This window comes from Balearica regulorum, chromosome 6, assembly GCF_011004875.1.
Source record: "Balearica regulorum gibbericeps isolate bBalReg1 chromosome 6, bBalReg1.pri, whole genome shotgun sequence".
Taxonomy (NCBI): Eukaryota; Metazoa; Chordata; class Aves; order Gruiformes; family Gruidae; genus Balearica; species Balearica regulorum.
The window spans coordinates 24,797,819-24,823,846 of record NC_046189.1 but is presented as its reverse complement, the minus strand read 5'-3'; the positions used below and the strand labels follow the sequence as shown (position 1 = coordinate 24,823,846).

The window sequence follows — 26,028 nt, the reverse complement described above, 5'->3', positions numbered from 1 at the left end:
CACGGAATCGCTGAGCAGTGTGCCTGTGATGTGCCGAAAGCCCGAGCTGCTCATGGCAGCTGAGGAGCATGAGGTGAAGCTGAGGTGGGCGGCGAGCGAGACCCGGTGGGTCAGCAGCACTGGAGATCTCCCCTGACCTCACACAAATCCAGCAGCCTAGCTCCACGTAACAGCTGCTGATATGCATTTATATGTGTTTATATAATATGAATCGTAATGATTGTTCTCCTGGGCTTTCATCATTAACGTGGGGCTAGGACTGTGACACACTGGGGAATTCTATTAGGTGCCCTTGAAAATGGAATTTAAACGTCTGCAGAATGACCATCTAACAATAATGGGCAATAAAACTTCTCTACTGGACTTCTGGGACATGGTCAGTACAGTGGAAAAGTACAATATACCATTATGCCAGTTTTAGCATAAAAGTACTGTTAATTTGTCAAAAGCTAGTGGACCAAAACCTGCAGATACCAGGTAATTTATTAGATCTGAGAGGTTTTTTTGCTTGCTTTTAGTCTTTTTTATTTACTTAAATAAGTGTAGTGTCTGCCTAAGTGCAGCTCGCCAAATCCTCCTTTCAGTAGAGTGTTTCTAGCTACATTTTTAGTACTTTATTCTTTCACTTTATTTTTTTAAACTGATGACTCAAGGATAGATGTGCAGACTCTGACCAGCCAGGATGCCAGACGCACGCTGGGGAGGACAGAATATCCTCATTCCTCATTAGTTCTCCTATGGGGCCGGAACATGTGCAGCTCTGGTTGACAGTACATTGTTGTGGCACTTACCTTTGGTGCAGCAATTTAATAACGAGGCTGCTGCAAACGATAACCGTGAGCTTTGCTTGTCCCTCAGGTGGCATCTGCTTTCCCTTTTGGGGGGAAACATTACGCAAACAATGAAGTGAGCCGAATTTAGACTTTGATATCTAGACTGGCCATCTAATAGGTGGGACTGAGTCAAGATGAAGGAAGCAATGGACATTAACAGAATTAGTATGATTAGCGGCGCTAGGGGAAATAATTTTTAAAGCTGTCTCACTAGCAGTACCTGAAAACGCATGTAAGGGATTTTTTTGAATGATACAAAAAATTCACATAAAAAAAGAGAAATGAAAAATAGAGATGGCTGGATTTTGCCTTTGTAAATGAGCTTTGCTTCTGCTCTTTGGCAAGGGGACTACTAAGCACCGTGCTGGGGAGAAAGGCAGGCACCGTTCAGGGTCTGCCCTAGACCAAGTACAGCGTCATAAATTACTATTCAGAACGGAATCTAGTATTAAATATATGTAGCTTTATTCTATCAGTCATAAGCCTGAATGAAGTGTGATGCAATGTTAATAGTCTCAAAGTTTTAATAAAGAAAATTTAGATCAGCCAAACTATAATTTTTATAATTATTAAAACAGTTAACTATTGTACCATGCGGTGAACGATTACAGGTGTCATGTAGGACTGAATTCTTAGCAGACATCACAGATCATTTCAGTACAACCTTACAATTGCTTTTTTTAAACACTCATAATGTAGTAAAATATCTGAAAAAGGCAGAATGGGTTTTAGGCTGCATAAATGAACTATAACCTTCATTCATGTTTAAAAAATAAAAGACATTAAAGTGATGCATAGTTACAGCAATACTGACAAAACAGCTAAACTTCAAGTGTACTATTTTCATAGTCAAATCGATTTCTGAAAAACTTCACAAAGTAAAGGATATGCCGGTAAACCTTTTGTATTATTTACAGAAATTATCAAATGAAATTAAGCATTGACAAACTTATCTGTATTTCAGAATGAATTATGTTCTCTTTTGCAGTCAGCATCAGTATTTTATCAAGAAACTTGTTGGAACCAGAGAGTAATTGTTTATAAACAAATTTTTAATTAATCAGTTGCATGTATTTTTTTGTATTCTTAGCCGCAAATGACAGTGATAATAGGAACAGAGCTAGAATATGTGCTATGAAGCCTTTAACCATGCGTTGCACATTCAGGACAGACCTTTCAATTCAGAAAATGCTGAATGCATTACCAGGCCCATTGTCCAAAACCTCTGCTAGACATATCATTTATCTCTATTGTGGTAATAAAGACATTCCTGGCATTCTACTGTTGAGAAACCAGAAGTAATATATTAGTTTTACTTTTCCTCCGCTACTTAAAAATGAACATGTATGATAGAGCACATAGTTTAGAAGACTATGAAGATAGTATCCTATTGAATGACAGACTGTCTGGTTGATTTACATGAAATACCAAGTGCTCGTATGAGAAAAGGTTAAAATTAGATTGACGAGCAAATGTGCTACCAGACTGCTGGCTGACAAATGGCAAAGTTATGCCAACGTATTACTTATTCTGGAGGCGCCCAAGAAGCAAGCAGGAGGATAGTAATTCATGTGCTAGAATACATTCATGTTTAGCATAAACAAAGAGTCCTCGAGGTCTGCAACAGGAACATATTAGCTATATGTAATTTATGTCAACAAATAAGTCAGTGGAACGATTTCATTATTAGATATGGAATTTGAATGACTCGTGTTTTCTTAAGAGTGGGCTGCTCTACTGTCATTTAAATTAGTTCAGAATAATGTCCTGTTGAATAACGACATTGTTCTTCCAATAAGTTGACTATTGTGCTACATCCTCCTTCCTCCTACCAGTCACACAATGAAAATACAGATTAGTCATGTAGCTTTTCACAGTGGCTCTTAGATTATAGTCTGATTGCTTCTTGGTCTCTGTAAAGAGTCGTCTAGTTCAGCGGCGGTAACTCCTCTGTCCTTCTCCTTTCTTTTCAGCAAGCTCTGCTGAGATCCATGCAGTCAGCTATCCTGAAGCTCGTTCACTAAGGAGTGTGAACTGAGGAAAAATTTTAACTTGCCCAACTGAAAGTATTCTGGTTCTTAAAATTCAGCAGTAAACGCGCATCACAAAGTGACCTTTGTGCTCTGGGCACTCAGCAGATCTGACAATAAAGTTCGATGAGAGATGGGTGCTAAAATCAGTACGTCAGAGATGCAGGACACTTCCGTAAGCATTAGCTTTAATGATTGGTGGCTGGATAATGGTGATAATGAATAATAACCAGTTGGATGTGTCTCAATTTTGTCTATAAACTGGAAATTACTGACAGCTGCTACTTTTTTAACTCATCCTATACAGCTTAACTAGTTACTACTTAAAATTAAAAAAGCTGTTTATGAAGTGGACAACACAAAACTGTCTTTCTCCCTTTAGAGTTAATAGAAATTCTGCAGCTTACTCCTGTGGAATTACAGGTTGGCTTTAGAGTGAATTTTTCAATATGTGAACAGGAATTAAATAGGAATTTACAGAGCAGACAATATGGGCTTGAACCTGCTCTTCATTGGAACAACTTTTTGACATTTTGTTAATATGAAACTACGCTAAAGCTTTAACAGACCCAAACCCATTTGCCAACCTGTTTCCTTAGGGAAAAGTGTTCTTATTTCCTTTCAAATCGCCATGACAGACAGCGTGTTAGGGGAGGGAGCTAATTGTCCCCATTAGTCATCACCCTGTCAGGATGACTGGCAGTCAGTAGCCTTCAGGCTTGCTTGAACAGCTAAAGCTAGTTAAGATCTTCTTAAGTCTGGACTGGAGAGACACCTCTAGACCCGCTGCTCCTTGGTGACACCTGAAAAGCTGGTCCAATGTTTTATGCCAGGTCTTTAATATGTCTGGTAGTTTCTTCTTCTTCCCAAACTACTGTCAAGTAACTGGGGGGGGGGGGGGGGGGGGGGAGGAATTCAAGGTTTGACTCTTTCTAGCCTCCTCCCCCTACGATATTATTCTTGCAAGTGATTGATGACCAGGGATATGCAGAAACAATTTGTTACTATCTAAAATAATCCACCAGGGTGCAAAATAGCCTCTATAAAAAGAGTAGCCATTTCTGGAAAAATCTCTGCTTTTTAAAGCTATGATATATTGAATGGAATTTACCATCGCAGCCTTCACAAGTAGCTGTTGGAAGCAGTTATTAAAGCAGGTATTAGGCTAGATTCAGTTCTTGTGGAAACAGTTGTAGCTCCCGTGAGTATGATCACACTGACAGGCTGGTTTCAGTCCTTTAGGCAAGAGAGAGGCAAAAAAGTGAGAGACGCTAGCGGAGCATCTGCTAGTTAGATCAAAAAAAGTCTGTCTTGTTGGCAGAGCTATTGTCCTTCGGTCACACCAATCCTAATTTGAGTCCTGCTTGCAGCAGCATATAAAACCTGTGACAAACATAGTCATGCTGACATCGAGGTGGATGCCAAAAGTAGATAATCACAAGTACTCAAGACTGCAAAGAAAAAAACCCAAAACACCACCACAGAGAAGGAAAGATTTCAGGTCTGAAATTTGAAAAAAAAAAAAAAAAAAAAAATTAGATTTGTGGGTTTTTTCTCCTGAATCCTCATTCAATATAAAAAGCAATCCTCAAAAATTGCAAACACACGCCTGGATCGGATCCTTTTCCAGAAATTCAAGTCTGTGTCTGTGCACTCTTTAGCCTAAGGCTAGGGTGTATGCGAAACAGAGAAATACTTTATATTTCCAGACTTACAGTATTTGTATTCATGACTGTCTATGAACTGTCCTATTTGTTCCGGTTGCTCTTTGGGTCTTTTATTGTGCCCGATACACCAATTTGGCCTGGTCCAGAAGCGATTCATCTAATTGCTTTAAGAGTGACAAAATCCCTGGCACAGATTAACAAATGCTTCTTGTAGTCCACTTCTAAGAGCAAGATTGTGCAGGTCGGAGTCGCTGGGGCACTGATGATGCAGTATAAGGCCGAGCGTGCAGCAGAACCAGAGGTGAACGCAGCGGTTTGAAACGCGTAGGCAAGCTGATTCCCTTGACCAAAAGGGATGCTACAAAAAGCTTCTGAGACTTGAAGCACTAACATCCTCTGTGGGTTAATTTATTAATTAGATTCAAGCTGTATTATGGATAGAGACAAGGCAGCAAAAATAACTATTTCTGTTGTCGGCTCCTCCCACCTTCCCCATCTGTATTAGTAATCTAGACAGATACGTAAGAAGTCATCTTTAATGACCATCGAAAGGTCGTCTTGAATGAATTTTGCAAAAATGATCAGCCTTTTCTATATCACCCCAAATACTTTGCATAGTATAGATCTCTCATTTAGCCCCCAAGACACCAATTTATTTTCAGAGCTTTATTTACTTCCTGAAAAGGTATTTGTTTCTTTCACACTGTGTTTTGAATGAATATATTTTTATGTGTCTTGGCTCTTACAAAGATATAATAATAACAATAAAAAGGATGCTCCCAAGAGTATATGCAAATAGAGCGGCTTTGAGTTTATGGGAAAAAGGTTTCTCAGTCTGGTCTGGGTTGAATCTTTGCAGTCTGCTTGACTTCTCCAGAATTCCCTTGCTGTTTGGCTCCTCTTGTGTTCGTCTGTCGCATACGAGCTACTTGTCGATTTTCCCTGACCCCGCCTGGAGCACTTGTGGGTTTGGTGATGTTGTAGTTTTAATTAGATTCATTTTTTTCTTTTCTCCTTGCCTGCTGTGCAGTGAAGGCACCCTTACGCATTTCATTAACCAAAAGAAAATTACAGTTGTGGGTTTTTTCCCCCCTCCAATAAAAACAACCCTCACATTATTAGAAATGTGGGCACTTACATTGTATTCTGCAAAGGCAGGATGAGGTTTTGCTTTTAATAATAGGTAACTATAAATGCACCATAATTACATACTATGGATGGGAGTTCACCTTTTTTGATTATTTCAGCTTATAATGAAGATGCCCTCTGGTGGCTGCAAGATAAGATGTTATCTGAGCTCTTGGATCGGAACAGTAGCAGTGGGACAGCCGGGGTGCGGGGGTCCCCCCAGTCTATCCCCCCGCCACTGCACCAGCAGCCAAGCGCCCTCTGAGCCCGGGGCTCTGCACCGCTCGCTCACCTGTGCGAGTCTGGCTGAAAAAAGGATGGGTCCCAATGGTTGGGTTTGCTGATGAGCACAGCGCTGCTCAGGAAATTAACTGCAGCCTTGAAACGGGGCAGCACCACGCGCTGCAGGGCTGATCAGATGATCACCATCTGGAATAGATGAGCTGTGCATACGCTTACTGTAATACACGCAATGCTACGGTTTGTCCTGAATTATTTTCCCAGAGATGACTGGCTAGTTTCATCTGCAAAATATTTTCAGGAGAGGAATTCCTGGAACTGCTTAATTCTATTTTTTTTTAAAAAATAACTGAAATCTGGATTGTCAACACTTCAGTACAAATTTCACCCTAGAAAGGAGGGTAAAGCTTTGCTGTTTCTAGAGACACCACAGCGAAGACGGAGCTAGACCATTCTCTTAACTACAAATACAGTTTAGTAAGGAAACAAAACCCAAGGGTTCCCACGGTCATATGCAGTTACTTCCCCACCGCTGCCTTTGTTCAGTAACTTCTGTGGCTTGTTACCATGCGCAGCCTGTGACTTGCCGAAGAGTTAGAGCCTCCTCCCCACTCACGTACGAACCCGCTGCCTCCTGACAGCTGGAACTTGTTGAACTATGGAAAGTGAGCAGAGCAGGGCTGAAGGAGGTCATGAACTTACGATACACGCAGCTGGTAACTTCTGGAGCATTTTATTCCACCTAGCTACACTGGCCTCTCAAAGCTGTCTGAAACCTAGTTTTCATTTCAATGCCGACTCCTCCAACTGCACTTGAATGATGCTTCTTGACACCAGGAAGACCTGGAGCATGTCCCCCCCTCACTGCAGCCCCTGCCGTACGCCTCCCTCCCCTCTCCCAGGGCTGTAGCTGCCGGCACACCAAGACCCAGCTCTGATCCTGCCTCAGCCTGCTGAAAAAAGCTGCGAAAAAGTCTGTGGCGAGGTTAAGAAAGGTAAAATTACAGAGGTAGAGCTGTTGGGACAGGATTGCCAGTAGCTTAAGGATTCAGGAGGGAAAGCAGCACCATGAAAAGGTATAAAATCTAAAGGAAGAAGAGCGAGGCTAGTCAGGAAGCATCGGGACGGTTTGTTGGGGCAAGCCATCACTGCCAGGGGCACTGATGGAGCTTGGCAGCAGATGGAAATGCAGCAATGCTGAGGGTCTGCTCTAGTGAGCTGCAGGGACGGACCCTTCCCCTCCTGCCCGACACCCTCCTGGCCTGCAAAGCCACCGCAGGTACCTTGCTGGGTGAGCGTACTCGTGCTTTGCCCGATGACTTGTGAAATCCCACCTTTCTTGTCTGTGGGACAGTCAACAAATAACTGCTTTGTGCTCCTAGCTAGGTAGTCTGCTTACAGATTGAGACTGGCTAAAGATACCTGAAAAAATTGATACAAAAGCGAGGCTATAACAAATACTTGTAAATACAATTTCATATTTTTCATGTTCACTGGAAGGCAAAAAAACCCCACCCAGATATTTTCTTATTGGTGGAAAAGTATTTCCCACTGGGAGAAGACTGAAGAACACAAAGGAAAAGTAATTTCCTATTTGTGCTTGCAAAAAGCTAAAACTATTTACCAAAACATCCTATTTATTAGTAAATTTTCTCTTGGCCTTTTTTAAAAACATTATTCTATTCCATTACCCTTAAGTGCTTCACAGATATTGCTTAAAAACATCAGCCCTGCGTGTGAATTTCAGGTGGGGAAAATATGGCGGAAAATTCCTACTGCAGAGGATTTCTTTAGGATGAGCAGAGTGTATATGCAAAAATCACTTTCCAAATGTTTTTTCCCTTGGTAACACAAGCGTGCTAGGCTCTAAAACAATAAAGCTACCTAGAAGGCTGCCTGAGCAGGTTGATCTGAACACCTGTAGTGTGCACGTGGGAAGTCTTTAAGGTGCCACATACCTTCATTCTTTAAGTTCTCCAAAAATCTCTTTCTATCCCAGTGAAGCTGTCGAAAGAGATCACGTTATTCAGCTGAAGGGAGACCGAAGAAAGACAGCAGAATTCAGACCAGCACTGATGTAAGAACTGAGTGAGGAGATACTGTTGAAAAAGGCAAGATAAATTAAACAGTTAAAGCTTGCCCGTTGACAAGCTGTCCTTTCTTCTTGGATATGGAAAAAGCAATCCAGTAGTATTTTCCTGTGATTTTTCTTCTTTCCTACAGAAATGGGCCGCACAGGTTTCTCGGATGGTAGATGCAGTTAGAGCTGTCCTGAAAAGGAAAGACTGACTCATTCCACACGCAGGCTTTTACACACTCCCTCTGGTCACCGCACTGTAAATCTTTGCTGTTCTGACATCAGCTTGCCTTTTCTTAGTAGCTGGAGGAGAAGTTGCCAAATGGAATAGGTTTTGTATATCCTAACCCTTATTCTGGATAGAATTAATGGACCAAGCCTGAAAGCCAAAAGCCTCAGATTTGTTTGGGTTAATCAATGCCAGAGTTTGTTGGCTAGGGAATCGTACAGATGATCTTTCACAGTTGAAAGAGTACGTCAGTGTTGCAAACGTTTGGAAGGTAACGGCATACATGTCTTAAATGACACCAGATAACACACTGGCTTTCACAGTAAGACGCTGTAGGACAGGACAGGATTGCACGTCTTATTCCAACGCATGTGAAAGTTTACAAATAATTTTAGAGTGGTTGATCAAAGCAAAAGGAACAAGTGCAGTGAAGTGTGCACGGGAGGAGTAGGAGTACAAACTCATATAAATATTCTGGCATATAAAATGCATTTCTCACATGACGTTTCTGCAGAAAGCGAGAAAGTTTTAGTCAATCACCAAATTTGTCTGATACGGTGGAGGTACCACAACATAAATTAAAGCTAGAAGAGGAGAGTAAACCAGCACAATTCCCCCCCCTCCCCCCCCCCCCCCGAGATAACCTGACAAAGAGTCCCAGGAAAGTGCCTTAGACTACTCTGACTTACTCTCCAAATATTCTAGCCCGATATATGCAAATAGTCATTAGCAGAGCTCAGCTGATCAACAGTACTTTGTTACGCTGCTGTTAATGCATTGCTTGCACTTGTCTTGCACTTGCCTAGTTTAGTTAATTCATAAAATAGAGGAAGATAAAAGATTTTGTTCAGTGCATAAAGAAAAGCTACTTTCTAATCACTAACAACCAACAAACAATAGAGTCCATGCATAATCTTGCACAAAACATTTACATCAGTATAAAATCATCCTGCATGAACACGATGCTTATTGATATTTTTTGAGAGGTAAAAAATGTTATGAACAGCATGTTTGCAAGTAGGGTTCAAAACAGGTTGTATGCAAGAGGATGGAATCAACATTTGAACAAGCCAGCTGGTAATAAATATGAGTTTTATTATATATAATAAAAGTATATTACATAAAGACATTGCATTATTGCAGATTGCCTGATAGAAATGATATACAACCTTATTATATCAGGCAAAAGGTACTAATCTGAAAGCATTCATTCTTATCAAATATATTTGGAGTTACAGTAAGAGAGCTAAGTTTATCATAGGGCTAATTAGAAAAGCAAATAGATAGCAAAAAGTCTTTCCAACCTGCATTATTCTGAGTCTACTACATACAGCCTTTGTGAGGTAGTATTCATACTTAATTCAGAAAGACTGCTTATTAATCTGAGATTAATTCAGTATAGTGGTGAACAAAAATAATGTAACAAAACCCTTTAAAAGTTTTCTGTATCGTCTTCTCATCCATGGCATTTTAGACAGGCAACATACTAGGCCAGTATTTAAATTACCACAAAATGGTTCGATGGCATATTTTCAGTTATAGGAGTCTAAATGTGTTTAGTACCACACAGTGTGAGGGTTTTTTTTCTCTTCATTAATAGCAACAGCCATCAAGGATGTCTTAATTGCATAAGCTAATGTAAATCACATTTCCTAACCTCTAGGTGAGTCCCTGTCGCCAGCTCCACTGCAAACTCATTTATTCTCAGTATCTCGTGACCGAAAGCTCGGGCCGCGCACTGCCTGCAGCACGACCCCGGCTAACCCACCCCGCAGGCCACCCGGCCTGTCACAGGGCTGGCGGAGTCCTTGGGATACATCAAAACCACGCGTATGATGTAACGAACTGTCTCTCCCAAGTGGGAGAGGGCTCTCCAGGGCGGCGCAGCCTGCGGCGCGCGAGCCTCCCCTTTGCCTATCCAGGACCAGTGGCAAGGCAAGGAGCCCACTGGATCACCCAGCCACAGGGCGCACCCGCGGGCGCCCAAGACTAGGTCAGAGCCCCTCTCCTGCCGTACGCGGCAATGCAAAGCTACGTTGAGGACTGCGTGATTGGAAAAGCATTTGGCTGAGGAGACACAATAGTTGATATTTTACTCTACGTCTTTGCCAAGCCTTACATCGGGCAGAGCACTCCTCTATCTGATACGCACCATCGGCGGTGGTGATCTTGCCACAAGGGTAATAAAATCCGAGATTATCTTTAGATAAATGAAATGTTGAAAGATTGCAGCTGGAAGGCGAACACTTGGGATAATTTTTAATTCCTGTGAATTCTCACCTCTGTTCTCCAGAGCTGGGTATGCCAGCCAACACCACTGCACTGGGAAGGCAAAAGGACTTGGAGGCAGCAATTCAAGGTTATGAACTACCGCCCTTACCTCTTGCATTTACGAGTGCAGCATGCAGGCCTGGTTATGCACAGCTCTCAGCGTGGGCTGGTGCGCAGAGCAACAGAGTTCTTGCATTCAAATCAGGTATTTCATCAGGTATTTCTCCTACGTCTTTTCCTGTTTTGTCTGAAAGAATAGGTGACTTCGTAATGTGGTTTGAAAGAGTTAAAATTTGATTTTAATGAAAGATAGAGGAGGGAAAAACCCAGACTGTAAAGCAGAAAGCAACTCCGAGCACTTAAAAATAAACGCAAAGGTTTTACCATAACCTGTTTGGGTTTTCCCCTCAACAAAGGAGCGGCTGAAGGAAAAAGGCGATGCATTTTCAGTTTTTTGGATCTTTTTTATTCAAAAGTTTTCAAAGAAATAAAACAGAAAAAAGCTAACAATCTAATCAAATTTACAGTTCAAAAATGTCTTTTGGCGTTTAACAACAAGTCCTAGGAAATAAAACTACAGAGTTATCTTGAACCGGACAAATAAGTTACCACTGGCAAGTTTGTGGCACTAGTAAAACAAAAATAAAAAATTAACTCTCTTGATCATATAGATATCTCTATGAAAATCTTTTTTTTTCAATCTGTACAAAAGGTCTTTCTTCATAAATTAATTTTTTATAATTTAATGGCTGTCTACTATGTGATGTTTAAGTAACTGATTATTTCTTTATGTACAGAGGTTAAATTTCCCAAATCTTACCCAGACAATGAGTATGGCACTTAGTTCAGACATTTCTGGCAGCAGCTCTTCCCTCCCTCTAACACAGCTATCATACTGCAGTTTTAATTAACGCAAAAATATCAAGTAGTGAGAGATCCAGGTTTGGAAAGTTACCAGATACAGGCAAGGTGCTGCAGGAAGTCTGGACTTTTACAAAGCAGTAATATTCCAGGGAGCATAGAACCAATAATACCACAACTTTTTAAAAAAAAAGAAAAAACAAAAACACATCTCTTATGACTATGTATTTCACTAGAATCTACACTTCTCAGAGCAGCAATTTACTTTTGAAACTATGAAATGTCACCGACATCTATACTCCAATACTCACACAAAATTTAAAAACTAAAAAATACTTGAAAGAAACAACTGCTTAGCCCTAGCTCCCGAGCTAGGATGATTTGGTCTGTGGAAACAGGGAGGGCCAGCAACCTGTCCCAATACAAAAGGAAATAAACTTTGAGGTAGATAACTGATCATATACAGCTGACCAGAGAAGTACACAGTTTTGGAAGACAACTTAATTTATCATTTGATTTAAAACATATGCAATTGTAATAAAGAGCTTTAGTAGCAGTGAATTATCTAATATGTGAAGTACAAATAACTGTGTATTTATGAATCAGGAATTTCATAGTTTCAAAATTGGTTTTCTTTACACTTAACACTTGTAGTGATGATGTAAAGTGTGGCACTGCTTGGATCCAAGTCTTCCTTCATGCTTTTGTGTCCATACATCAATTAAAATTATAAAACCTAAATGCAAATGTACAAAAAAGGCACATTCTCCTAACCGCAAACTGGTCCGGCAAAAATAAAGAGTACAGAAGACGTAATGCTGAGACAAATCAGAATTATTGGTTACTGGCTCTTTGTTCTTTGGTAAAGTTACCTTTTAAAAGTGCCAAGTCTTTTTATTTACCTACTATAGAGAGCTAGTACCCAATCAATTATGCTTCCACTTACATCTCAGCATATGTTTGAAAACGAGTCCTTTAGCTTTTGCCATTTTGCTGTAATAGCGATTTTTCGGTTTGCTAAGTCTCAGCACAATCCTCATCCTAAAGCACTATCATTAGTATAAAGGAAGGACAAAAACATTCGGTGATATCCCCACCCCAAACTCCCTACCCTACCTACCCTAAAACTAGAACATCAAGTTAGTTTCTGGAAAAAAGGAGAAAAAAAAAAAAAAAAAAAAGATTTTACATTGCATGATACAGCAGAGTTCCTAAATCATTCAAACTACCAGAGGGAACTATTGGCATATGGCCTTACAAACAATTTATCCTATTAAAATTTCCCCAGTCAGAAAATGTGTTTCACACAAAACATTTTTTTGCCCCTCTTGCATTTCACTACCTTACATATTATGTGAAAAAATCATTAAAAACACTTACTACACATTAAAAAAGCCAAATTTTCAGCAATTTTTATTGACTACCTTTAAAAGCCCTATGCTGCTGTTTTACAAGGCATAATAGACCAGCTCATTTGGTCAAAGCATTCTACACCATTAGTTTGGACTACTTACTGAAACAGCTACAGCATCGAAAGATTTAAGGCAAATTGGAATTTATAGAAAAGGATAAGACACTTCACACTACATTAAAAGAAAAACAGAAAGCTAAAAGACCAGACATTATAACTGCAACACTGCACTAAAGCAACACTCACACACTGCAAGCACAGAACATCATCTTAGATGTTTTACTATTTTAAACTTCAGAAAATCCATTTCATACAATTAAAAAAAAAAAAAGAAACAAACAAAATAAAAATAAACCAAAACACAAATTCTGTCATGCACATGAATAAGTCTTCGTGGTCATCTGTGCATACCCAGAAATTTGATTTTTTTTTTTTTTGCGTCATAACACTTGATAAAAATTTTTTTTTTACTAAAATAAACCTGTTCATGGGAACAGCTACTAGATGAATTTAAGGTTTTTCTTATGCACCTTATAGAACTTATAGCAAAAATAGTTTTAGTTGATTTCATTATAAATAACATTTTCAAGAACCTGTGCAAAACTGTCAATAATTCCTAAAGCACAATTGATCAGTAAAATCCATGATTGTTTCAGCCTTTGCACCCTTCTCCAGGCCAGGTCAACACTGGACATCTGCAACACAGAAAAGGTCAGAGCTAGAGCAGAGTTACAATTGCGTGGGGTTTTTCTAAAGTAGCTGTCCTTAAACCTAAATCATTTCCTGTTTTAGACGGCTGTGAGAAGACTGAGTGCCTCCAGGTACACGTGAGGAGTAAGAGGCAGCACTAGAGGTGCTCAGCCCTCCCCAGGACAAGGCTCTCTGCCAGGATCCAGCCTGGACTGTATTTCCCCCTCTAAGACCCGTTCGGCACGCAAAGTTCCCACTGGGGAGCTGTGAGACTGCATTCAAAGCTATTTCCTTCTTTGTTGTTTTGTTATTGTTGTTTTCTTTTAATTGACCAAAAGCGGTTGGGTGTGTGAGCTTATTCCTGTGGCATCTCCGAGGTTTTTGATCTCTGGAAAAGGAACACGACTTTCTTTTGGTGCAGCCTCAGGGAAACTCTGTACGAGTTGTAACAGCCAACGCAGAGATAGCTACTGTGCCCCCACCATGGTTAATACTTAACAGCAATTCAGGGCTCATTAAATTTGAAGGAAAACTTCTCAATTTACTATATTGGCTTATTTTGCCACATGGGTTTAAAAAAGTACCCAGCTACTGAAAAAAGTTTAGACAATTTTTTAATTTCTCTAGGCAAGACAAAGTCTGGTATTTTAAGGTTTGTACACTTATAGGTGTATATAAAATCATGACGGGTTTTTTTTTTTTTTTGAGGGTCTTGGACTATTTTCACATAGTAGCAACTTTTTTAAAAGAAGCTATAAAGTTATTAAATGTAGCCATGAAAGGAAAGATGTGTGTATTTCTGATTGACTGCATCCACTTGTGCAAACATGCTAGTTGTCATTTACCTCTTATTTATGGCAATACAGATACTGACTTTTAATAGGACATTCCCAAAAGTGCTGCATGTGCATTTAGAAAGAAGTTTCAATTTGACAACAGTAACAAAGCCACAACAATTAAGAGGCCACAGCGTTCCTGGTATTTAGGGCAAGAAATAACTGTCGATCCCCTCCCCTTCACCTGTCTGAAAAATGACAAGTACCAACACGTTCCAGGGACAGAAATACCAAATGCCATACTCTGAGGCTGAAATCAGCTGAGTAATATTAACCTTCCCCATGTGCCCACCGCCAGAGCTGACACAGATTTCACCGGCTCCCGCTGCATACAAATACAGGTAGCGGTACTTCTCTGACAAACAAAATAGGAGGAGGATTGGCTTACAGCAAACGCACAGAGCTGCTCACAGGGCTCGGTATTCTACACAGAGTCTTCATTATAAAATGTGTCTGAAATGGCAACACATCTCATCCTTTCAGCAGACTAAAGGCTGCTCCTCCTGCCCGGCCCAGCCTATGGGAAAGATGCTGACAGGCTGGGAGAGAAAGGCAGGACGGGGAGATGACATGCAGGATTACGCTTCGCTGCCTACCACAGATCTCTAGTGGTAAGGAGGTTTTACATGCCCACGGGGAAGCCTTAAGGCAAAAGAAATAATTATTTGAAAAGCGGTTAACACCAGCCAATAGCCTTGGCATAGGAAACATGCAGGAGCCATGATTTTAACACTAGGAGATGGGTAACGAGAAGAGTCTGTGGCTTTGCTTTTTCCCTGCCCTGGATGCAAATCAAGGATGTGGGCTTCCTCTAGATGCCGGCGTTTGGCCAGACTACAATAATAAACACAGGTCATATGTTGTGCTATGCAGACTGTGCCGTCTGTTGGACGTGCAAACTTTCCCCATTGGTTTGTTTCTATCTTTACATTCTTGAACATATAAGAAGTTGTTATGCCAATAATGGGGATGACAGCAGTGACAGCTGACCTGCAAAATCACAGGTAACAGCAAAATGTGTGTACTGTTAGATCTATATATTTTAGAGAGAATATCACACAACTAGAAGTTCCTTACACATAACCGGTTATTGCTATCTAATAAATGCTGTTAAGAGCTGTAGAAAAACCCTTCTAAGCCGGCCTCAAGCACATTATTGCAGCTGAACAGAATTTTGCGGTATGAGGTCTTACAAAATCTGATTTAAAAAAATTATGTAGTCAAGTCCCCTGGTTTACAAAAAAGCTGGGATAAAGATAAGTTAATGAACAGCTAAATTCCAGAATTTTAAAACATGGGAGGATGGAGAAGGGGATGCTTAGTGCAAACAATATTTTCAGGATGGCAATCTACAGAAAGCAGAAATTTTTCATGGAAGGAGTCTGGGTAAAGCTAATGATTGGTAAGTAAAGAAAGGCCATGCAAGCAAAACCAGAGGAAACCTGGAGTAGGAAAGTAAACCAACTCTGGAATTACAGCTAAGCTAAGATGTGGATTAAAAATTCTGGACCAAACTGCTTTTTCCTAGACTAAAGGATGAGCAGGAAAGTCTTCAGGACAAAGGGTCAGCAAAGATTTCTACCAGACCACCCCTGCCTGTAGGCGTTAAGCTGCTTCCAAATCTCACATGTACCACAGAACCAGAGGATATTATACGTATAAATACAGTTCCCTTTAGCATCGTGATTCTAGTATTTTTGCACTAATTCATTGTTATTCTTGTACACAGCATGCTGCCAAGATGAAGAAATTAAAATACAACATAATCCAGTTATGGTATAGATAAATTATTAATACACTATTACTCATAATTCATTAACTCACTTCTGGAACCTTTGCTTCCTTTTCTGGCTTCTAACTCTGGCCAAGCTCAAGTTAACTTCACTGCCTGTCCCCAGATACTATCAGTGTTATTTATGAGATATATGTATTTTAAAAATTCAATACAGAGTACTGTAAGTTATGAAACAAAGTATCTTTGAATTCACATCTTTCCCATGACAGGATGAGCCCCTACCTCACAGTTACTTATTTTGCTGATACGTATATGGAGAATGGTCACTGGACGTCTCTACTGTAACCTGTTGTTGACCACTGGCTTCCTGCAAATAAAATGGAAGACAAGACGAGAGACACAAAATCAGGCAGCATCAACTGCAATCTGTATCTCCATGCAACACACACAATTAATAGTCTTCAAATCTAAAGTCTTGTTCCTATTGGAAGTCAGGTTTCACAAAACACAGAGTTCATCTGAGCTATGCTCATAGAGAAGACTGCTCCAAGTACTGCACTGCTACAAGTACATGTCGGTCTTTGTTACAATACTAGTTATTAGTTGAGAATGACAACACTTTCTAGTTTTAATATACTTTGTATTCACAGTACATTCACAGTTATAATGTTAGGCCTTAGATGGTAGTTTTCCTGGGGGGGGGGGGGTGTGTGGAATCTAATATCACATTCATGTCTCTTATCTCTGGTCTTTTACAAAATATACCGACCTCAACAGGAACCGCTGCTGTCTGGACATGTGTATATTGGGGTATGTAGGCTCCTTGCATAGCTGTTGTGGCTGGCATGTACTAGAAAGACAGAGAGTCCATTAAGTTGAGTTAAAGCCCAATGTAATTTTAAGAGTATTCCAAATAACTATCATGATACTATTTTATAGATATTGGCTGTTTCCCTAAAGCAATGTACATGAGAGAAAGTCTTTTCTGTCTGAAATCAACAGGCTTTTCTGAAAAGTGAGATATCTGTCCTTCTCTGTTAATCCTGATCATCATCTTTTTTTTCTATCTGCTCAGAAAAGAAGTGTCTTTCAGTTTAGAAGCTAGCCTGCATCTCTTCTTCTGGTTTAGTATCTGTTCCACACTTTGTATTACTTTCTGCAACTCTGATCTCCTGAAGAGCAAAACCAACTATTTTTTCTTTTTCAGTACAACTCTGGAGTTATCTCCCTTCATTTGCTTTGATCTATTTTATTTACTCATTTCCAATTTCTGATCAGCTAAGAGGCTGAATAAAAACTGCAGAATATGATTAAAAAATGGAGACAGTTCTTAATATTTTATTGGATGAAAGACTAGTTAAAGGATTACATTTTTCCTACATACAGGCTGCACATGCATACTGTGATCTACACACAGTGTTTTCTACTTGTGTAAGTTCTATTTTGTATTGAATTGCTACATACTGTTCCAGTACTGCCTAATGAAAGATGACTCATCTGCTGTGTCAGAGGGCTTATCATCGATGCAGGCTGTAGTGACATGGTGTGGTCCATGGAGGGAGTCAGTACAGCACCCTATTAAAACAGAAGGAAAGAAATGGTTGCGGCATCATTCAGATTTTAATTACATTTTTGATTTCAGAGTCTAAGTACAGGCTGTCCTTCAAGGGGATATACCACAAGAACTCTCCTTAATCCCAGGCACTGACTCAGGACGTAGGTCTGGGCCATTCTGAATATTCTACTCGAGCAGATGTGTTTTGCACAGTTTGGTAATGGGGTAAACACTGCATTGACTTCCTATTGGACACACAGCTGATGTACAATGCACTTGGGACACCTGCTGAAAACACTTTGTAAAATGTGAGTTTAAACAGACGCTAACTTTAAAAGAAAAATTTGCACATGTTACCAGGTATAGATTCACTTAGCTGAAGCTTTGGAATTTCAGGCTTTAGGAAGAAACGGTTGTCTCAACTTTAGGAATGGAGGCTTTGGAGGAACGTTTGTGTTAGGGGAATTCTACCTATCACATGCGACATTCACACAACAGACGACCAAGCTGCCCTAATTAATGGCTGGTTTCATTAGCACACACATTTTAGAAGAGTGGCTTAGCAATGCTGTGTAAAAGATTGATTCTTTGTCTAAACACTAGCTACTCTGATGACCTTTCTATCACTCCTGTACCATTGTGTTAACTTCATAAAAAGTATATGTATAATTTTTAAACACTTGAGATTGCTAATACAGAGGGCACACTCATAAGGTTTTCAGAGTTATCTGAAATGGAGGGTTATCAACAAATTTCCAATCATGTTCTACAAAAACACATTTCCAAATACTTTGTATGACTTATGCTTGCAGAAGTGTTGATTAAAATTGATGGAGGCTCAAAACTAACAGAAATAATTGCAGTGTACTGACAGCCAGTATTTTGAATCAATAACTAATCCTTAAAAAGAAGAAAAAAAATCCTACAGAGTATAGTTGGAAAAACAACCATGTGATCAGTGTAGATGAAATGAGTCACAGGCACATCAAACACTAAAAGAATTTCCTGTCTGTAGACTGCAGGCTTCTCTGCAAAGCAAATGAGCAAGACAGCACCAGTCTTTGCACAGGCCAAAACTTCAGGAATCTAGATCTTTATGTTCAACTCTGAAATCTCCATCTCGTATACCTGTGAGACTAATACACATTATAGCGTTGTAACATATTAACTTGTGTCTTTCACAGCGCAAAACCCAGCACTTTTTTATGAAGATCTGTGTTGATAGAAAAGTTAAAAACCAGTTGTGTGTGTGTGTTTAACATCAAAAATCACAAATACAACAACAATTAAGTGTGTGAGAGGGTGTTCTGGTTCAGTATCACCTTCTCTGCATGCACAAGAAGAAAATGTTCTGCCAAGAAGATTTACATTCTATAATCTGCATGGAGAGGTAAATTAAAGTCAACACAATATCCTTTCTGTATCTGGAAACAGACTTGTTTGTTAACTCCAGGAGTGCATATATTAACGTGCCTGTTATTATTTGTAATGCTCATCTCAAGAAACCTAATAAGTCTCAGATATAATGGTACTTAATTGACAAATGACATAGATAAGAAGCAAAATATCATGGGAGAGTATAGATTAAAATGCCTGACAGTCTGGTACAGATGCCACAGCCAGAAGTGTAGGGAGACGAGCATTACTCATGAGCGGTGAAGCCAGAACAAGCTACGCAGGTTTTCTCAAGTGAGCACCCATAATGTCATTTATATCACTACATCCATCTGCCTCTCACAGATTATCCAGTCTGAACTATTCTAGACCCATTCTAAAACCTTGGATCTTCAATTCCAGCTCCTGGTAGGTAAACAGTATGTAAAACATTGGTATTTGCAAAGTGCTTCTCATTTAAATAAAAAAAAAAAAATTAAGTTTCCTCTGGATGCTGACTTGGTAACTCTAATTGTCCTCATCACCTCGATACCTTGAAGGCAACTTTCTTTTTTTCCTAATAAAATGAGGCCCCAATTCAGGTTACTATCTTTGTTTCTCTTTTCATTTTGACCCATGACTTAATCATGATGTAATTGTCAGAACTCTGGAAGTAATTGGGCAGGAATTGACCCATTTCCTGTTGCTTAAAGTATGTAAAGTGTTTATACAGTAACACAACAGAAAAGCATAAAAACTTACTGCGTGCTGCATTATATATGGTTGAGGCTGCATCCAAGAAGGACTCTGAACCTAGAACAAAATTAGTATTTTATTTTTTTCATTTTAGTCATTCTTTTCCTGAATACACCAACTGAGATACAGTAGTAATTTAATAAATCATATTAACAAACCCCCTCCCTTACATATTCACTTTCTAATGCAATTAGTCACTCTGTGGAGCAACACTGATTTCTCTGAAAAGTGTATGCACTGTACCTGTAAATCAGAAACAAGATTTGGAGACAATATACCACATACACCTTTCAGAACAGTATACCCTGTTTTTAGTGCAGGTCTCAGAAATGTTATCAAGTACACTGAAAGAGTTCAAATAGATGCAGAAGACACTTCTGCTGTGTTGAAAAAGGAGGCACTTTCTGTGTTTGAAATCCCTTTGGGGAAAAGTAATCGGGATCTCAGTAGGTAGAGCATCATTTGCCTTCTAATGTGATTGGAATAAAATAAATTATTGAATTTTCACAAAGGAAAAAGAAAACAGAAATTCTGCTGGAATCTTGTTCCAGGAACAAGAAGATTTATGAGAACTCTTCTTCTCCAAGACATTGCGGTTTATTATTCCCAAAGCACAGGAAGAGGAGATGGTTCTGATGAGCATTTCTGCTATTGCAACTAGCATGTTTGCTCTCCAAAAACACCGACTACACAAATACTTAAATTGAGGCAGGACGCCTAACTTTGCATGACAAGGTAATTTAAAGAGTTTAAAAGGTAAACTAATAGGTTACATGGTTACATCTGAGTTAAAAAGAGCTGGCTGCAACAGCTCTTTGAAAAAGAGTGCTGCAAGAAATACTAAAGGTAAGAATGGAAACATTTCCTCCCCACCTCCTGTAGGTGTGTAGGATAAGGCAGGATTCTGACCTGCACCGCACACGCAGAACTGACTCACCACTGATGCCGGACATTTAAAGCCCCTTAAAACAGCTCTACCATCATTCCCAGAGTCCTGTGAACAGGACAGGTAGACAGACAGTCCTGAAAAAAATCCAGGTGAGGTATTTTCTGCAAGATGGAAATATTTCTTCCCTCCTTTAGGTACTGATTTTCAGATTAGAGTATTTTTTTTTTTCTTTTTTCAATCAGAGAAAGAGCAAACAGGAGGTCAAAAATGGAAAACACTTGAACCCTCCCTATCCTCAGGCAAAAGCTTAATAGCAAAAATACTGGTACAGCCTGACTAAAGCTTTGGCTAATCTACTCATAGTTTGATAGTAACTTGCTTAGTACTGTCATTTGGGTATACACGAGTTGCAGAAACAAACACTAGCCAAAACTTTACTAAACTTGTTTATCTTTACTAAGAATAAACCTAGGAACAGGTTATACCATACCTCAAAGAAAAAAATATAATAAATCATGCTCTCATGATATGTCCTGTTGTGTGGATGACAGAATGCTGCAGGTTTCAGTGAGAAGGGATCAGTAACAAAGATGTGACTAATGCTCAAATTGTGAAACTCTTCTGGCCAAGAACCTCCTTCCTCCCCAGTACAGAATACTTGAATTTAATTTTCAATTCCTATTACCATGGCACTTCAAGCATAATGATATTAATAGCTCCATGCACAATAACTTAAGTGCCATGCCGTGTATATTGAAATACTGGTAACAACATTTTTAGAAACATACAGTATTGGGGCCTGCCTATCTCAATAAGACCAGAAAAGCAATACTGTATTCCTAAGAAGTATGTTTCCATGCCAACTTCCAACTTTTACTTGGATTCTGAATATCTGACAATCTTACATTGATAAATCATTTATATTTTAATAAAGAATAGCAGCTAATTCTACTGGAATATTTTTCTGGGTAAGAACTTGTTGTAATTTTTGAGATATTGCTGTACAAAACAGAATGATTCAATATACTGAAAAATTAATATAAAATTAATCCAGCTGCCCTTTATCCCAGAATACACTGTTTTATCTCCTACATAACACTTTGCTCGCACAAGAAGGCATTAGATCTCCAAACTAGTATTAGACAATTCTTCCTCATTCTTCTCACTTGGAATGGGAGAGTACATGGCAATTTCTGCAAGGGAATACTGACCAAAAGGCACACAGTGCCTCTGTTAGCCTTCTACGTCGCCTTCTATATTCATTTTCACCCAGAGTAAGCTAGAAAACTCAGCACATCTCACTTACTAAAAAGCAAACAGTGTCTTCTCCTTCCCCTGATATATAGAGGTAAGAATCTTCCAAATTTAATTAGTTTTGGTTATGTATGACCTGAATCACTGATGTTGTGTTAAACAGTAAAATGCCAAAACAGCTGATCGCTTAGCTTACACTGGGATAATTGGCATGTCTCAAGTAGTAATTACAGAGCATCTATCTGAGACTGCCATACTAGTTGCATGAAATGCAAGTTGCTTGTAAACCGAAACATACGATGCCCTAAAATTGAGCATTCCTAGGAGATTTACCATCAAAGCACAAAAATTGTTCCATATAATTTCTCAGCATGTTGAACTGTTTGTCAATGTCCCTTAGTGGAGACTCAGGATGACACCTGTCAAAATTCCTTTTCAAGAAGCTTTGGATTGGGGTATAAGAACAAAAAATGTGCATGATTCATGTTTTAATTTAGTGTTCAGAATAACTTTTGGGTTAGAAACACAGTTCTAAACTATTAATGTTTTGCTCCCACTGTGAAAACACTGAATTTGAATGCTAATGTAATTTGAACTCTAAACTCTTTTTCAAATTTCGTTCTCTAACGTGAAGCAAGTGTCTGTGCCCTTCTTAACACAACCATGTAACACATTATTATTGGGCTTTTTTTTTTTTCTTTTTTCACTGAAAATGCCTGGAGAAAAGTTTAAAAAGCATGGAGAAATATCTTTGAAATAGAATTTAACTAAATCATGAAGGTTTAAATAAAGAATAATTACTTTAAAGATCTATTATTGACATTGAAAGAACTTGACCATGAGAAAATGAAAAATCATACATGAAATGCAGAAGTGGCTACAATTACCTTAGCCATCAGCACAAGTTAGAGACTTTGTTTTGCAAGACACCACATATCTCATTAAATTGCTGTGCTTCCTGAAACAAACACACTTTTAGTTTTTAAGGCTTTCATTTTCATGCTGTACAGCATGAAGAGGCCACTTCATTAAAATGAAGCATTATTGGAGACTTCATAAAACCAGATGTAACAATTGTTAAATTAACATAAGCTCCAATGAACCATTTTAGCTCTTAAGTTCTAAATACAAACCTGGTATGTAGAAACCGGAGAAGGAATATATGGCATAGAAGTCTGGGTGATCATTCTGTTTGCTGTAATACTGTAGGGTGACGGATAAAATCTAGAAAAGGCAGAAATATTTATTAAATGCCAGTTCTGTGCATCTTTCATAACGCAAACATTTTTTTTCTTAGTGTGCCATTATTTAACATACCCATTTTGTAAAGCAGCTGTGGTTGGATCATACGTGAGTGTCATTCCAGCCTTTGAAAAATAAAGTGGAAAGAAAGAGTTGACAAAATTCATTTTGATTGTAAATTATTTCTCTTAGTCTTTCTTTAGCTGTATTCTTTTTAACAGTAAATTTGTATTGAAATAGTTTATTACTATAAGTTAGAGAAAGGTTAACTGACAGAAGTAATTATATAGTGAAGAGAGTCAGTGATATTGGCTGAGAATACAAGTTTCCAAGTTCCCAGCATGAGGAACAAAATGCAATCTATGAAAATACATGGCTAAGAGAACACGTGTGTTTCAGAGGCAGGGCATGAAGATGATTATGTTAGGGTGTTGCCTACAATATATTAACTATAAAAATGAATGGGGAGTGCTGTTTTTCAGAAGACACATTTGAATTTTCTTGTCTCATATAAATGAGGTGTCTAGGCTTGCTAACCACAGTAAGCCTATGAAACTATTATCTTGAACATTAAAGATTAAAAAAGCTGTGACTGAAAAAAATTAATGCTGCACTGCACTGGTATACTATTTTAATCTTATGAAAGCGATCTGCATTTCAGTGCTGCATAAATCAAAGGATTATTTACTACATGTAAATAAAGTTATATTTCAGGTAGTTTTATAATATGAGAAATATCTCAGGCACATTCCTGACCAAGTTGAAGGAGATTTTATTGTTGACTTTAATGAGGTAGGATTTAGTGTTTTGCATTTTGCCTTTTTCCCTCTTAACAAAAATACAGTTAGTTTGCAGAGATGCAAACTGTCAAGTAAGAGCTGCTTGCAAATTTTTATTATGCCAAAAAGCCAAGCCAACAAGTCTCAATCCTATCATTTTCATAAGTATTCATTATTGTACACCCACACTAAAGCTGGAAGGGAGGACTTACAAGTCTCACCTCGCCTTCTCTGTGCCACGCTCTTCCATTCTGTATATATTTATTCTGATTCTGTCTCTTTTTCTGTCCTCCATCGGCAAACTTGCACAACAGAGGTTCTGCAGGAACTGAGAAGAAAGAAGGAATATTAGTTGCAGTAGTGTTCATACACAGGTGTTCAGTGCTCCAAATGACGCATGGTTTTGAAGTTATATTCCCAATATGACAGTTAAATAACATGGATGCATACTACAGCATCAATGACTGTTCTGCATAGCATAAAGATAGCTGCCACACACAAACACAGCATCTGGAATGCCTTATGTCTTTGATTTTAAACTACTGCTCTAAACCTGCTGGAAAGAAACATGGTCTGTATATCTTGAGTATGGGTCTGTTGGTCTGGCGATGAATGAGAACTGCCATCTGAATTCTGAGTTTTGCCTCTTAAGAGGTACAGCTAAGGAGGGTGGAGAACAAATCTGGCCAAAGACCTTTAATATATTTCTCCCACCCCTTGGAGTTTTCAGTCATGTCCCAAAACTTAAACTGCTCTGCTCATCCAGAATAGCCAGAAGAGCTGGCACAGCTCCTCCACTTACTCTAACCGGCAGGGTGGAGCAGGTACCTTTATCTCCTACCACCTCGCACTGAAAAAATGCCACAACTGTCCATTCCCTTTTTCTCTCTGCTCTATAAAGAGCACACAATGCAACCAGAAATTCTTCAAGATTTTTCTTTTATCTTGTTTTCTGCATACTGCCATGAAATGATATCACTATACTTTTTTTTTTTTTTTGCATAACATAATCCTGACTGTGACTTCAACTTCTAATGTCAATATTCAAGCAATGAAAAAGAAAAGTTTGCATAATATTCTTCCCCTGTTACTAGCTTAAATTGCAATAGTTTCTGAGTACCTATGGCTGAAGCACAGCTCTGCTACATCACACCACACCCTCCCTAATCACAGGGTGGAAGCACTGTTATGACTTGGATGTGAACACTTCTCTGCCAATAATTCCTGACACATGAGCTGTCTCAGCTTTACCCTGACACTCCTCCAGTCATTCTCTGTTTGGAAACACCTTCATGAGACACGGCTGGATCTGAAAACATACAAGTTTCCAAACGCAGAGTAAACACATGGGGTGGGAGGGCCACCCACAAAAAAAAAAACCCAAGAAAAGTTTCAGCGTTCTGTAGCATGAAACAAAATCTATTAGTATAACTATGGCCAGTGCCGATGTGGTCTTCACACTGTCTGCATTTACAAGAGACGATTGGTATAGAAAACCTTGGAGACTTATAACCTGGCAAAGAGCTTGACTTAGAAAACTTTGGCACAAAACTAGCACTAATGGCCAAGTCATCCCTGGCTTTGGATGGCATACCTAAACACTAGCTCTGGTCCTACTGGGCAAATATCCACTTCCTGCACGATACGTCTTTTGACAGCCTGCTCTGTACAAGATGGATGGACTGGGAGACAGAACTGGAATGTGGTGCCCTGTCTCATCTCCAACATTGACCACACATCCGTCAGACTTGTACCTCATCTACCCGTGTGCTGTTATTTGGCAGTCAAATAACTTTAATATCAGAGAGTCTGACTTTAGTACTAAACATGACAACTAAATTAATTTAAAATGTATTACCTTATAGAAAATGGTAATTTAAATCCTATAATCATAAAATAAACCAGGGAAAAGTTAGGCTAACAACGCTGGAAAAAATATTGGAGATCTATGGACAGTGAAGTAAATGTACAAGGAAATAGAAACCTAAAGTAGGAGACAGAAACTTGTGATTATTGTCCTGAAAATCTTGTATTTCTGAGGGGATTTTTTGCATTCCAAAAACTGAGTTTTGTTTTCGGGTCTTCTATCGTGAGAAGAAACTTCTGTCTCAGCATATTTGAGACAAAAAGGTATTATATCAATATGTTGATGGATAATTTGTTGTTACTTT

At 39.0% G+C, this 26,028-nt stretch overlaps 1 protein-coding gene across 7 annotated transcripts in view; it reads right to left on the bottom strand.

The window, feature by feature from the left end:
- Window positions 1-10,918: 10,918 nt before the first annotated feature.
- The window catches only part of RBMS1 (RNA binding motif single stranded interacting protein 1), a 146,488-nt gene continuing 131,378 nt past the window's right edge, over window positions 10,919-26,028 (bottom strand). For 4 of the 7 annotated variants that reach the window (XM_075756848.1, XM_075756843.1, XM_075756846.1 and 1 more), the window contains exons 7-14: window positions 24,070-24,185; window positions 23,154-23,203; window positions 22,970-23,060; window positions 19,700-19,750; window positions 17,473-17,583; window positions 16,778-16,858; window positions 16,291-16,375; window positions 10,919-13,442 (exon numbers count right to left, since the gene is read on the bottom strand). In XM_075756848.1, the coding sequence (XP_075612963.1) occupies window positions 16,298-16,375; window positions 16,778-16,858; window positions 17,473-17,583; window positions 19,700-19,750; window positions 22,970-23,060; window positions 23,154-23,203; window positions 24,070-24,185 (578 nt within the window). In that variant the 3' untranslated portion in view covers window positions 10,919-13,442; window positions 16,291-16,297. The remainder of the gene's footprint in view (window positions 13,443-16,290; window positions 16,376-16,777; window positions 16,859-17,472; window positions 17,584-19,699; window positions 19,751-22,969; window positions 23,061-23,153; window positions 23,204-24,069; window positions 24,186-26,028) is intronic. The other 3 variants (XM_075756842.1, XM_075756844.1, XM_075756847.1) reach the window with 1 other exon arrangement.